At 38.8% G+C, this 15,237-nt stretch overlaps 1 protein-coding gene across 11 annotated transcripts in view; it reads left to right on the top strand.

Moving 5' to 3' along the window:
* The window catches only part of LOC121877018 (atypical protein kinase C-like), a 122,460-nt gene extending 107,784 nt beyond the window's left edge, over positions 1-14,676 (top strand). For 7 of the 11 annotated variants that reach the window (XM_042382609.1, XM_042382610.1, XM_042382611.1 and 4 more), the window contains 2 exons: positions 2,823-2,867; positions 14,411-14,676. In XM_042382609.1, coding sequence (XP_042238543.1) covers positions 2,823-2,867; positions 14,411-14,579 — 214 coding nt within the window. In that variant the 3' untranslated portion in view covers positions 14,580-14,676. Of the gene's footprint in view, positions 1-2,822; positions 3,471-14,410 lie in introns of those variants that run through there. The other 4 variants (XR_006090869.1, XM_042382612.1, XM_042382614.1 and 1 more) reach the window with 2 other exon arrangements.
* The last annotated feature ends 561 nt before the right edge of the window (positions 14,677-15,237 follow it).

Here is a 15,237-nt window from a genome sequence, read left to right on the forward strand (position 1 = left end):
TATATGAGGTTGGGAGAGAACTGCTCCTGGCTGTCTCAGTGTCCTCTTCAAGTGGTTCTCATTTTCGTCTCTCATGTCTTTTGTGGTCTGGAGAAGAGGACGTGTCATATTCTTCCTCAATTCTCTTGTTTTTCTTCTAATTCTACAGTCTCCCAAGTGTTTTTTTACCTTTCCCTTCCCTGTCTCTTTTCTCTCTCTCTCTCAGTTCATTTATATTTGTGTTTTCCTTTCCCCTCTCTTCTTCCCCTCTTATTTGCAAAAATAGTTCCTATTTTCTAATATTCTTCACTCCTGATTATGTTTCCTTCCTCCTCTTGCTTCTTTTCTTCACTTTCTTTGCCTTCTTCTTCCATTCTTTAACTTAATCCTTACTTTTTCCTTCTTTTATCCCCTCTCCTCTCCATCCACAATAAAGTGACAGGGGATACAGGCACCATTGCTTTTCCTTTTGAGTGTGTGAGGAGGTTGCAGTTGAGAGTTGCTATGGCGACGATGAACGGGTGCCGATGCAGGTACAGCAAACACCACTTCTGCCACCAGTTACACACACACACACACACACACACACACGAACATCTATCTATATATACTGTATACTTCTTTTTTGTGTGTGTAAAAACGTTACTTTACCATTTACCTGGTTGTATATTACAATAACAACACACAAGGTCAGCTGGAGTTATTTGTCATCTATATTGAAGCAGTAGAGTTTATCACTGTTGTTTAATTGCACTTCAGATATTATTTTATAAAGTTGCTTGGAAGAAAATAGATTTGTACAGTATGTGTGTGTGGCATTTGTAGGAGAAGTATGGTTGTTTTTCTGGCCAACAATAAAATAGTAGAATATTGTTTGTATAAGAATAAGCATCTGATTGGCTGATTCGATAAACAATAAGAATGTGAACAGTTCAAAACAATCATTGGTGGATATAAGTTAAATGCTAGTACTGGTGCATTCATTTTTATTATACTATACTGTACCTGTATATAAATTGAAGTGTCACCAAATGTCATAACTTGTTTCAATATACTGGGGTTAAATTTAAGGGTGAAATTATGATATTACAGTACAGTATGTGAATGTAGGAGCTCCCCTCCCCTCCCACTCCCTCTCATGCCATTGCTTGTGTCCCCGTGGTGTTGTGGTGAACTGAAACAAACCTCCGCTGAACCAACAAAGATTTTAGATGAAATAGATTACTGTTAACATACTTGTACCTTGACCCTTTTAAACAATATTAGATCTAATAAGGTTTTTTTTGTCTGATTCATCTGTGTTTCTAAAGCCTATGTTTTGTCGGATATCAAACAGCACTGTGTAGGCGGGAGACCAATAACAAGGCTCGTGATCCTCGTGTTTAACGGAAAACGCAGTCTCACCTCCAGCGTATTACCTTAATGATGTGGCCGTCATGGATGAGGGGGAGGGTTGGTCTTTTTTTTTTTTAGAGATGGTACATTACTGGCAATGGTGTTATTCGTGGTATAAGCAAGGTCACGTCAGGTGTGTGGTTCGAGGGTGATGTGGTGGTTTAGCTCGCCGTGTACTGCTGAAGGGGAGGTGAATTGGTTTCCATTACTCTGATCTCTTCCTCCCCCCCCTCCTGATAAACCACTATCTCCTGGTCCTTCTCCTCCTTCCTTCTCTTCATCCTCTGCCACCTCCTTCCTCTTCCTCCCTTCCCACATTCCTTCTCTGTCTCCTCTCCCACATTCCTGGTCCACTGCCACATACCTTCTCTTCCTCCTCTCCCACATTCCTTACTTATTCCCCACCTCACTTCTTCCCCTTTCCTTCCCTACCTCCTTACACCCACCCTTTCCTCTTAGTGGTATATATTATGGGTCGTTTGACAGACATATATATATATAGAGGTAGGTAGAGGGTAAGTGCATGTCTTAAGGTGAGTATATGCAGCACCACCACCACCACTACAAGGACGCAGGTGGACCAGTGAACGCCACCCCCTCCTCTCTCCCCACGATCCCCACCTCCAGGTATGTCTCAAGGTAACCCCCCCTCCTTCTGTGTGTGTGTGTGTGATAAGCCTGGTCATCATACCTAGTCCCCAATGTTGTGTGTGTGCATTTGGTGTTCTTGTGTGTGTGTGTGTCTTTATTTTGATACACTTTTAATATAAGAGTATTTTATGAACCCCTATTATGTCCCCCCTATTATATCACCCCTATTATATCACCCCTAATATATCTACCCCTATTATATCACCCCTAATATATCTACCCCTATTATATCACCCCTATTATATCTATTATATCCCCTAATATATCTACCCCTATTATGGCACCCCTAATATATCACCCCTATTATGTCCCCCCTATTGTATACCCCCTATTATATCACCCCCACCTCCTTCTGTGTGAAATTTCATGTATCACCCCATTGTTTACTTAATAGTTTCTCTCTTCTGTTTACCCTTATTATTTTATCCTCGTGAGGTTTAGGTGTTACTCCCCCATTTTTCTTTCCCCATTTTCATCGAGTTTTTTTCTTTGGTTACCCATTGTTTTATTCCGTTTTCTTTGATGTTCCTTCCTCTACCATTCCCCTATAATGCCACTGTCCCCCTTAGATTCATCCCCCTAAATAAGAGTGAGGGAAGTGATGATAATAAGTTGGTAGATGGATGAATAAATGGGGAGAGAGAGAGAGAGAGATTTTGATGAGTTAGCAGCTGTGTGTGTGTGTGTGTGTGTGTGTGTGTGTGTGTGTGTGTGTGTGTGTATGTGATGGCATCAACGAGGGTCGAATTTATATTATTCCTGGTTTAATAACTTTGGCGTTTTGTTTTGTTTTTCAGGCGCGCCATCGAGAACATTGACCAGAGCGAGTTTGAGGGGTTCGAGTACGTGAACCCCCTGTTGATGAGCATGGAGGACTGTGTGTAGGCGAGGTACAGGGCGGCCTTGACCCTCCACACGGCCAGCCACTCACCTTACTGCTGCTGCCCCTCTACCCCAGTTCCTCCCTCCATGTGGCCTCGCTCCCCCACCCACCTACGTGTAGCTGTGCTCATTCTTATGTGGCTACCACCCGAGCATGTGCATCCTCAGCGTCGACACACACTCATCCATATAGACAAGCTTCTGTCTCTCTCTCTGGCCATTTTCATCCTCGTGTGTCCATTTTCATTCTCCTATGGCCATGTTCATATCCCAGCGGCCGAGCTCTTGGTGTTTTCATTTTCATCTTCTTCGTATGGTCATGTTCATCTCCTCGTGGCCACAGTCGGTTCTTATACGGTTACTCTTCGTGTATGGCCATGCTTTTCTCTCTGTGGCCACACTCATTAATAGTCATTCATCCTCATGGGGCCACACTCCTTTAATCGCATGGACAAAGTAGGCCCTCTCATGGCCCCTCTCACTTCCGGTGTGGCTGAATGTATCTTTCTGTTGGCCTTGCTTTTTTACCCATATGGCCAAGTGTAGCCTCTTTATGGCCCGACCTCTCCTTGTTCCTTATCGCCACTCAAGGCCTCCTCCCTCCCTCCCCACCCACTCTCTTCTGTCCCACCCCTCTTTTCCTTTTCCTCTTCCTCCTCCTCTCCCTTCCTCCTCCCCACCTCCCTCTCCTTCCTTCCCACCTCTCTCCTTCTCTCCACCCTCTCCATTCCTCCCCACCCCCTCTCCTTCCTCCCCACCCCCTCTCCCTTCCTCCCCACCCCTTCTCCCTTCCTCCCTACCCCCTCTCCCTTCCTCTCCACCTCCTTCTTTTTCCATCCCCTTCCTCCTCCATCTACCTTCCACTCCTCCTAGCTTACTGTGAACTTTTATACCATCATGTGTTCCCCCAAGTGAGGTCAGGGATGATTGTCTGAACATTGGGAAGACGTTAGGATTTTCAACGTACGTGTCGGCACTACGGGAAGATAGTATCAAGTGTATTTTAAGGGGTTCAGTAAAGTGTGTGTTGTAAGGGATTCAGTAAAGTGTGTGTTGTAAGAGGTTCAGTAAAGTGTATTTAAGGGGTTCAGTAAAGTGTGTTTTAAGGAGTTTGGTAAAGTGTGTTTTAAGGGGTTTGGTAAAATGTGTGTTTGAGGGGTTCAATAAAGTGTGTGCAATAAGGGGTTCAGTAAAGTGTGTGTTTTATGGGGTTCAGTAAAGTGTGTTTAAGAGGTTCAGTGAAGTGTTTTAAAGGGTTCAGTAATTTGTGTTGTAGGAGTCAGTAAATTGTGTTACAAGAGGTTCAGTAAAGTGCGTTGTAAGTGATCCAGTAAGGCCAGATGCACACCACAAAGGTAAGATTGATAAACAGTAACAACAGCTGAGGCAAGGATTAAGAGAGCAACAGTAACAACAGCTAAGGCAAGGATTAACAGAGAGCAACAGTAACAGCAGCTAAGGCAAGGATTAAGAGAGCAACAGTAACAACAGCTAAGACAAGGATTAACAGAGAGCAACAGTAACAACAGCTGAGGCAAGGATTAAGAGAGCAACAGTAACAGCAGCTAAGGCAAGGATTAACAGAGAGCAACAGTAACAACAGCTGAGGCAAGGATTAAGAGAGAGTAACAGTAACAACAGCTAAGTCTAGGATTAACAGAGCAACAGTAACAGCAGCTAAGGCAAGGATTAAGAGAGAGTAACAGTAACAACAGCTAAGGCAAGGATTAACAGAGCAGCAGTAACAGCAGCTAAGGCAAGGATTAACAGAGAGCAACAGTAACAACAGCTAAGGCAAGGATTAACAGAGAGCAATAGTAACAGCAGCTAAGGCAAGGATTAACAGAGAGCAACAGTAACAGCAGCTAAGGCAAGGATTAACAGAGAGCAACAGTAACAGCAGCTAAGGCAAGGATTAACAGAGAGCAATAGTAACTGCAGCTAAGGCAAGGATTAACAGAGAGCAACAGTAACAGCAGCTAAGGCAAGGATTAACAGAGTAACAGCAGCTTAGGCAAGGATTAACAGAGAGCAACAGTAACAGCAGCTAAGGCAAGTATTAACAGAGAGTAACAGCAGCTAAGGCAAGGATTAACAGAGAGTAACAGCAGCTAAGGCAAGGATTAAGAGAGAGCAACAGTAACAACAGCTAAGTATCATTTTGGTATGTCTTTTATGTAAGGGCGGAAATGCTGGCATTCATTTTCCCCCGTTGCCCACACTTAGTGGTACATGCATGCTGGTTTAAGGTCAAATAATCGATAGGTGCCATTGAAAGGTGCATTGTGGCTGTTCAAAAAAAGAAAAGAAAAAAGTTGGTAGTTTCAGTAATAATATTGATGTATTGTTTAAATACTGTAATTTGGCTTCACATATTACGTAACACAGTATTAAGCCTTAAGGGACCACCGAGATAAAGAAATATATGTCTTAATCAGAGAAGTGTAGTACTGCACATCCCTCTTGACCTCAGGAACAAAGAACAGAAGAATAGAGGAAACTGCAGCATGCCTATTGGCCCATACTGGGCAGTCCCACCATGTAAGACTCTGTGTGTACAAACAAGGTGTACTGTGTAGGAGGGAAGTATGGATTTGGCTCTAACCTGTTTAGGGGAGCTGGTAGTTGTATCGATGAGTCCACCTTACTTGGTACATGACACCAACCACTGCTTTGTAACTTCCTAAGGCAGTCTGCAACTAAGGACAGCGACTATCTAAGTTTCTGATGAAAAAATAGATAACATGCAGCCAGATGTAATTTAGGAATGATGAAAATACCAATTACATTTATCATAAATATTTTTTCTTCACACACCATTTTTCGTAAATACTTGTATATATCTAAATATTTACGTACCTCCACAAACAGAGGACACGAAAACACATAGAAAAACATTGCACACAAATGTATGCCTTAAATGAAATACTTGGACATCAAACTGTAAATACAGGTAATGGTTAAAAGCTCAGCCATGACAAAGCAGAATGTTTGTTTCATGTACACACTCGGTGGTAACCTTTTCGCCTTCATGTACGATTCTCGCCATTCGTACATTACTGAATAAGTTTGGGGGTTCTGAGGGAGTATGAAGCTTACAAGTCTACAGCAAGTCAGGAGACAATGAGGTGACAGCCACGAGGGTGAGCGAAGCGGGGCGGGTCACAGGGTGTTTGTCAGGTATTGTGTCGTAACTCCAGCCACCTCCTCGATGGCCAAATAAGTTCTCTCATCCACTCCAGGGGATTACTTTTCATGGTAAAATAAGCTATATCCTGCTTTTTGTTGGCAGTTGGTCAGTTGTAGTTACATTGTACCATGTTTGGGTGTCATTCATCCATAATGTTTGTCATATCATTAATCCAGTCGTTCTTGTTGTACACTGGTAATCCAGTTGTTCTTGTTGTACACTGGTATTGTGCTAATGAATTCGGATTTTGGTTGATAGATTAATTACAATTATCAATTTGCAAAAAGTTATGAAAATTGAGTGAAACATTTCATCATAGAAAGATAAGCAAAATGGGTAAAGCTTGTGTCAGGAACTAGTTGATCGTTGGTGTGATACAGGTGAGTAATGCCAGGGTGGTGCTTTATTGTGCGGAGTGGCTAGGCATGGTAGCCAGCCACCCACCTATCCTACTGCATTCACTCCTGCCAGCCACCCCACATAGCCCTTATAGTATGCATGCATTTCTCAGGTTTCCCTTACATTGTGTTGCATCGTTTGTTTTAGGGATTTATCTGCCAAGCATCTACCTTATATGGAGCTGTTGTCAATTGATTGAGTTTTGGTCCAGTGTTCCTTCATGCAAATGTTATGACAGTATTATAGCTCTTGAGTACAGCTTTATTGAATTAATACAGTGTGATAAGAGTGTGTGTGTAGGAGGATATTTGTTAGTGACAGCGGCGGCTAGTGTGGTGGCCTTCATGTGTACCACTGTTGTTGCTGCATTTCCAGACCTCTCGCTTGTCACCTGCATTCATCCACTGCCCTCCTGCCTCAAAAACTATTCTTTTTATTTTATCTTTTTGTCCGTCCAGACCTTTCACTCCACTGGGTTATGTTTACCTCACGGTTATTATAATGAAAAGATATGTTTGAGTGGCACCAAAGATCAGTCTCCCTTGAGAAAGCCTACATTGCCTCTGCATGCTTCCTTGATGGTTGCTGCAATCCTTTTGCACTTCACCGAGCATAAGATGTGAGGGGATGCCCAATAAACTAGCTGCCACGCTGCATGAGGCAAATCTGAAACCTTGCCTTCCTCCTTCCAATTCCCACCTACACCTGATACCCTGGGCATTCACCAACCCTATCCTGCCACCACATTCATACACGTCCTCTAATGCCATCATCACCACCTCCACGTCTCCTCTCCATGCAATAGCCTTACCCTATCCAAAATATATATCATAAATATCTCTAATATAACCTAGACACTGTTTGAGACGATACGCATATTGACGATTGCCATTTTGGGGAGGATAATAAGGGCTAATAGTTGCTTCTGTTTACATGGTCTGGACTTTAATGTATATCACCATACGACTGTACTTAAGAAGCTTCCAGCACACCATTAGCTCTTTCTCACATAATGTCCGAGGAATAAAAAGAGTGTGAAAGATAAGTTGGCTTGATTATTAAAATGAAGAGTGAGGTGGCTTGGAGGAAGTGGGTAGGGCTTTGTGGTTCAGAAGAGGATAGTTGTGAAGGCAGAGGGTGGCTATTAGTGTTGAAGAAAGGTTGGCTCTTTCTCTCTGGAAGAAGAAGGTGGCTTTTTCATTGTTAATGGAGGTTGGCATACTGATTCTGAATGAAGAATGATGATTTTTCTATTCTGAAGGAAGAGGGTGGCTTGTTGTTTTGAAGGAAGGGATGGCTTAGTTGTTTGAAAAAAGTGGCTTTTTAATTTTGAAGGAAAGGAATGGTATAAATGGATATGAAGGATTAGGGTGGCTTAAATAAGATGGAGTGACTTGATTTTTACGGGGAAAGATGATGGATTAGTGGTTGGTAAGGATGGAGTTAATGGTAATTATGAAGTACTGTAGTTGCATGGTAATAAGAGCGTAATTAATGTTCTTGGAATGAGCAATGAACCCCCCCTCCCCCTCCCAAGAGGTGGATTGGTTTTAGCGTATATTGTTTTGTGTGGGTTTAGGTACAGGCTACTGTATTATACTACATTCAAGTGGTTCTAAGACATTTCATCATCAGTTCAGTATAAACCTAACCTAACCTAACTTAAAATGGTTTTATAACCGCCAAAATAAAACCCTCCAAAATAAAGAACGTTGAAATATACAGTGTGGTACAAATATTAAAGAAATTGTTCATTGTGCAATCTGTGAGAGTATTCATCATTCGGGGAGGCATTGGCCATCATCAGTTAGTCAGTCAATGGCAGCTACAAGTGTCAGTGATCTGTTTTATCATGTCAGTGGTGTAAATGCTTCTCCATAACTTCTGGACATCTGTAAGTGGTGTTTCATTCATATATACTACTGTAGGAGGATACCGCCCAACGTCAAGTCTTCCTAAGCGTTACTGGTATAGTATACTGTACTGCTTTATCTGTCTGTATTTATTTTCACTTTTCCTCCATTTTCTCACCTGTTACCTCTCATAACCTGGTCTCCTCATAGAAATAGGTTTTTGTACCCATTTTCCAGTATTTCAATGATTGTTTTACACCCAATATTTTCTCTCTCTTTTTTTTTTCACCAACATAGACACTCAATTCATAATCTAGCCATTACTGTATGCTAGTCTCAAGTAACTCATTTTAAAACCACCTCATCCATATTCTGTTGGTCATCCATTTATTGGATCTTATGTCTTAATGGATGGTATAGTGTTAGTGTTTACTGCATCATCATCATCATCATCATCATCGTCCTTTGAGCACTAATACTGTATTTCAGTTTCTGTTCCTCAATCTAAACTCGTTCCAAAAAAAATCAAGAAGTGTTATTATACGTTAATCTGTTCATTCAGTGATAGTTTAGTTTAACTTTAACTTTTATATGCCTCTTCATAGCACAACTATTTTATTAGGCTTTATTTTCACTACAGTTTATTATTATTATTAATCCTAAACACAATCTCAGAATCACACCTATGGTTACAAATTTTCAAACATCTTGGAGAATTTAATGACTTTTTTTTTTTAATGTAAGGTATACATCAATCTCAAACCAGTCAGTCAGTCGGTCTCGAATCAATTCTGACACATGATTAGCTGAGGCCCCTTGGTATCCTATGCTGTAGCAGCTTTTCGGATGTGTCTCGGTATCTCTCTAGGTCAACTTACATTCACTTTTCTATCACCAACATTTTTCTGGGCACAGTAATTGGTTGTTGTGAAAAATTGTGACCCAAATTGATGACTCCACACATGCCATTCCTCATTTTTTTTTTACCATAACACATATTGTTGCTGTTTTCACAAATTGGATAATATACAATTTTCTAGTTTGTGAAAACAGTGACGATGTAATCTCATAACTATCCTCATATTTTAGTTATTTTTGTACAGTACAGTAATTAATTAATGAGGTTTTGATATCTGGTAAAAGCACATAAAAGAAATTGACTTCATGAACCAGATATCAGAATGTGAGATTGTCTTTGTGAGCAAGCTATCAGAAGTTGAGATACCCAGGAAGACAATTATGGCTGACTAAGTGGAATAGAATATTTAATCCTTGTATTATGTTGTCGAAAATATATTGTTGTTTATTCTGTTGAAGTTAGTAATAATTTTATAAACAGTTCAAAAACAAAATACCTGTACCTAGAAAGTTATTTGATATTGTTTGTGTATTTTTTTAACTTGTACATTTCCAGCTTCCAGTGCAGGAATGGTAACTATGGTACTGTACTGTAAACTGTTGTAAGAGAGAGTACAGGATCATTGTCTTGTCACCAGAGTTCCATGGGGTTTCCATTTCTTTTCCAGTTGACCAGATTTCAGTAACATTCATCAAATCAAGTGTAATCATTAAGTGACTTATTCAGTAGTGCTGTATTTAATGTGTATTTTTTTATACATATGTTATTAAATCAAAGTTTGTTGTATTACTGCCATAGGATATTTTCATGTGAAATCAACATGTGGGGATGGAAATGTGTTGACAGATGTGGCACCATTTGAGTCCAATTGTAGTTGTAATAATAGTACTGTAGTAGAGTTATCATGAGTTTTGATGACTTGTTGGATGATGACAAGAGTCGCAATTTATCGGCAAGTTTTCATCTCCTCTTTTAAGTTTTGTCAGTCTACACACATAATTTTTAATGCTTCTAAAAGTACACTAATGTACAGTTCGTACTTTTATTCATGATTATATAAATGCATATGTAGATCTTGTGGTCTGTACATTGACTAATATGATGTGCGGTACTGTATTTGTGCTCTGTTAAGTCATGTTGCAGAATGATTATAAGGTGGATGCATTATAATTAATTTTAATATGTTTAAGAATATACTTTAGCTGTCTCATGGATCTGTTAATTACTTCTTAAAATTTGTTGTGTTGAAATAATTTTTCTTATTTGTATATAAATACATGTAAAATCCTGTTTATATTTTATATTCAGTTAAATGATAAGCTGTCAGAATTATTTTGTTAAGACATGAAAACAAAGAAGCTTCTGTGAAGTTTCTTAACACTCCAGATACTTATGACTTACCTTTGAGGTCAGTTTCTGTCTATAATATTGACCATTCCATCAACATTCCAAATGTAGCGAGGGTGTGTGGAATATACAGTACCTAGCGAGGGTGTGTAGAAGATACAGTACCTAGCGAGGGTGTGTGGAATATACAGTACCTAGCGAGGGTGTGTGGAAGATACAGTACCTAACGAGGGTGTGTGGAATATACAGTACCTAGCTTACCGATAAATCATTTGGTTTTAATTAAGAAAGTGTATTGACTGGTTACCTCAGCTCCAGCAAGAAGCTTTCTATGATATTCTTAACTAGATGCTTCTCCATGCTATTCAGTGGTCTCTTAAGTTTACACAATTCAAAAGGAGTAATATGATTTTCTATATTTTTATATCATATATCTTTGTTTATTGTAAGCAAAGTAGCTGACAGACTTATTCTCAAACATATTGGTTACCAGCTACCTTAATAACATTGTGAGGAGGCCCATTAACACACACTCAAGATAATCTAGAAAAATTGAAATGGAGATTTGGTGTAAGTGAAGAAGATGCCACGTGTTTCCTTTGAAAAATTCTGTTTGCTGAGATTCATGGTTGCCTCCATAAATACTGTACCTATAGGTACAGTATAGTACAGTATACGTAAATAAAGCACAGGATAATGAACACAGAAAAAAGTACCAGTAATTTTAAGTCATAGATCCAGTACTGTATTGGTTTGAGAATGTTTGCCAGAACCCCATGTCAGCTACACTGTTGAGTGGTCAAAGAAAACAATTAACTGTGGTGGATAGAATACTTTATCTTGAGGCAGTGCTTCCATGAACCTCTGAGACCAACAAATGTGGAATTAAGTTTTCAGCAATTATTTAGTTTTATATTTTTGGTGTACGACACATGAGTGAAATATTTGCCAACACATCCCAGACTAAATATATTTAACATCATTGGTAGAATATAATACACTGCAGTAGATTACGTGCATTAACCTTCTCTCTCCTTTTAACTGGTCATTGACTTAATTAAAAGTTTATCAGTGATGAGGTTACATGTCCTCATTTAGGATCGTCCAGGTTAATTTACTTTAGGGTCTTCAGTGTCGTTTCCTTGTCCTTGTGTGGATGTTAAAGTGAATGTTATTATTTTTGTCTATCAGAATGAGACTCAATTCATAAGCTTTCATTGATCTTCAAGTTTACAGAGTAGTCTAAAGGATAAAGGACCAATACAGTACTTTAATTATTTGTAAATACTGTACAGTATATCCTAACAGCACAATGGTGCATGTGGCTTAATGTTCTTCATTAACCTTTCGTCTGTATCTGTAAAAGTTTTTTTGTTAATGACCCATCACATGTTTTTAGGCAGCTAATAAATTTGTTTTTTAATGTCACTTCTCTGTACTTAGATTCTCTATTGAAATATGAATTACAGGTACTGTACAGTATTTGTATTTTTTCCTGTTAAGATTTGCATTGCTTGTGAATAGATTTCAGGGAGTTTTGAAAATAAAATGGTTGTCAGTGTAATTCCTTCATTTCTGAAATGAATTTAATTCCACTGCATAAATCTGTTAATCATAATTTTTATTCTGAATATGATTGTTCTCTCTACTTCTATGTAGGTTTTTTTTCAGTGGTGTATTATTTAGATGATTTCCTTTTATGTACTGTAATGGCTTATTATAAGTTGTAATTGGATTGTAGTGATGATTTACCGTCTCCCTAGATTTTGGTTTATTTCCACTAATTAAGTAAGAGCCCTTTGAAATGAGCTTTACTGAATATTTATCTGTGTGCGTGTAGCATAATGTATAATCAATATTGCTCACTTTATGCTATTTAGTTGAAAATGACGGACATGCACCAATTTGGTCAGTGTCATGAGCTTGTAGGTTCCCTAAGTGCACTTCAAAACTCTTCAGTCTGTAGCACATGAACTAACTAGGGAACCAAGCTGTGGTTTGAGTGCATTATATTGAACTATAATTCCAAAAGGGGAGAATGGCCTTACAGGTGGGGGGTAGGAAGTTAACTTGAGTTGGGGGTTTCAGTTAGTATTTTCTTGAACTATACACAGCTTTAGTTGTACTGTTTGTTTTAATTGCTACTGTACTTGACACTTATATAATTTATTACAATCTGTAACCAGTACAGTTGCTATTCATTTTATTTGGATCTAGAGTACTGTACTAGAATCTTTATATGTGAAAGTACTAAAGACATCAGCTCAGCCTTAAAGAACAAAACTTATAAAACTTAAGCACATTTTCCATTGTAAATGAAGTTTAAATTACGTGGATATGTATGCTGTTGCAGATGCACATTAGTACAGTTACCACACTGTACATTTAATACCTCAGTAAACATGAAATTGGTACTGTGCTGTATTTTGATAATTGTAAAATGTCTACTTTTGAGGTACAGGTAAGTTTTTTAGTGTACAGTACCAGTATAAAAAGTGGTGAATATATAATTTTACACTGGACTTTCTTTTGCTGTTATTAATATGTGTTTCGTAATGTTGAGACACTTATAAGACATTTTTCTTCTATGATATTTTCACTGGAAATTAAAGATAACTGAGATATAAATTTTTCAAGGTTATTACTTTCACTCATTCACAAGTGTAACTATGTGTTGTTTACATCTGGTGGAGGAGATCTGACACCCGCTCACACATTGCTCCAGATCTCCGTGTTCGCTTCTTAAGCGTCTACAGTGAATGTGCGGGGGGGGGGGGTGAAGTGGGAGTTTCTTGTTGGCTATAGCGATAGGAGTATTTTTATTGAGCAAGATTTTTTTGTTTTAGCCAATGAACAATGAGTGGGTGGGTCAGGAGCGAAGATTTGAGTTGGAAGAGCTGTGCCGACATTGTGAAAATGATTATTTTGTGCCATGTGCAGAGTTACACCAGAAAAATAGTGAGGCAATTTTTTTTTTTTTTTTTAGAAAATGCGGTGTATTACTGAATATAGTTCTTTGTCCAAAGTGTAATAACCAGTGTACACTGCATGAAGAACAGCATATTTGGCAGTGTCACAATAGTTTTACAGATTAAGGCAAGATGTGGGGCATGACGAATGAAGGGTTAGGTTAGGTTTTGTTGGTTGGTTAGTATTTTATTTATAAAAAAAAAGAAAGAAAATCCTACTTTTTCCACTTTGATTGTTGAGGGGGGGGTGATCTAGAAAAACAAGTGATTTTTGGAGGAAATGGATGTCAAATTCATTCGAAACTCATCAAAAACCAAAGGAAAAAAATATTTTTAATATGAAAATACAGCTAGACCCCGACTTACGACGGGGTTAGGGACCCAAATCCAGGTCGTAAGTCCGAATGGTCGTAAGTCTGACATAGATAAAAAAAAAAATTATATAAAAAATCTACAATGAAATACAGTACAGTGAAAGTAATAAATAATGAGGAATGGATACAGTGTGACTGAGCACTTACCTTTACTGTAGTCAGCTGAATGCACATGGAGCCCCCATAATTTTCTAATTATTCATGGAGACTACATTAACTGGAAACGTTTCGGTATAGAAAATGCGTGTCATTTGGAAAAAAAAAATGGTCACAACTGCGGCCAAAAATCCTTTAAGGCTTTAGACTTACAATTTTTTTCATTTTCGGCCAAAAAATGGATTTTGTTCAAAATTTCAGTATAAGTAGTAAAGACAAAAAGTAATTGCAGACTTCAACAATTATAATCTTTACATTCTATTCTCCTGTACCATATAACTCATTTCCCATACTGAGATATGTTTTGACAACGCTAAAGCAATACTATAATAATGATTAACATGTTTGTGTTACAGGGGCGCGGGTGAGAGTGACGGCACTATCTATGGGGACTATGACGAGGCAGCATGGCACGGTCAGGAGGGACACCCCTGCCCCATCAACTACCTGCTCTGTGCCTTCACCGCTCACAAGGTTATGGACGAGTACCGCAAATACGTCACGAACAACGAAACTTTTGTATAGACAACCGATAAATGTATAAAAAATATATGATTTGACGTTGATGAATACCATGAAATGTGATTAATTACATGGACAATAAAGCCTGTAATATACTATATGAAACACACAATTTCTATTACACCTCATTTTATGAAAACTATATTTTTTATATTGCTCGTTACACAATATATTATATTTTTCCCGGGTAATTATTGATGACTAACCTACCGCAGATTTTTCATAGAAAACACTTTTAAAAATGCCACAATTTCACTGTGTTTTATAGTGGACACTCGTATTTTTGGCAAATGTGTTAAAAAGTGGTTATTTCTTTAAATTTAACCTAACCTTAGTTGATAAGAAAATAAGCAGCAGAAGCGTTCTTAAAGACCTCACCAATCACATCAAAGTAACCTACCTAACCTTACCTAACTTCCTAGCCACGAGGCTCCACCCTCAAGACCCCTATATATTAAACAGAAAGAACTTACTGTACGGTATAATTTTTCTTGTGGACGTGAGAGCAGCCACCCAGTCCAAGCGGCTTATAACGTACACCGAGGCGCTAGACTAGCCGGAGTCTTGCGGCTAGAGCCCAGCTGTAGGCATTCATAGAAAACGGGAAATTTGTATCATAACAAATGGGAAATATCTACTTTCCGGGAAAGTTGGTTATCTA

Source organism: Homarus americanus, unplaced genomic scaffold (assembly GCF_018991925.1).
Source record: "Homarus americanus isolate GMGI-L3 unplaced genomic scaffold, GMGI_Hamer_2.0 scaffold50325, whole genome shotgun sequence".
Lineage (NCBI taxonomy): Eukaryota > Metazoa > Arthropoda > Malacostraca > Decapoda > Nephropidae > Homarus > Homarus americanus.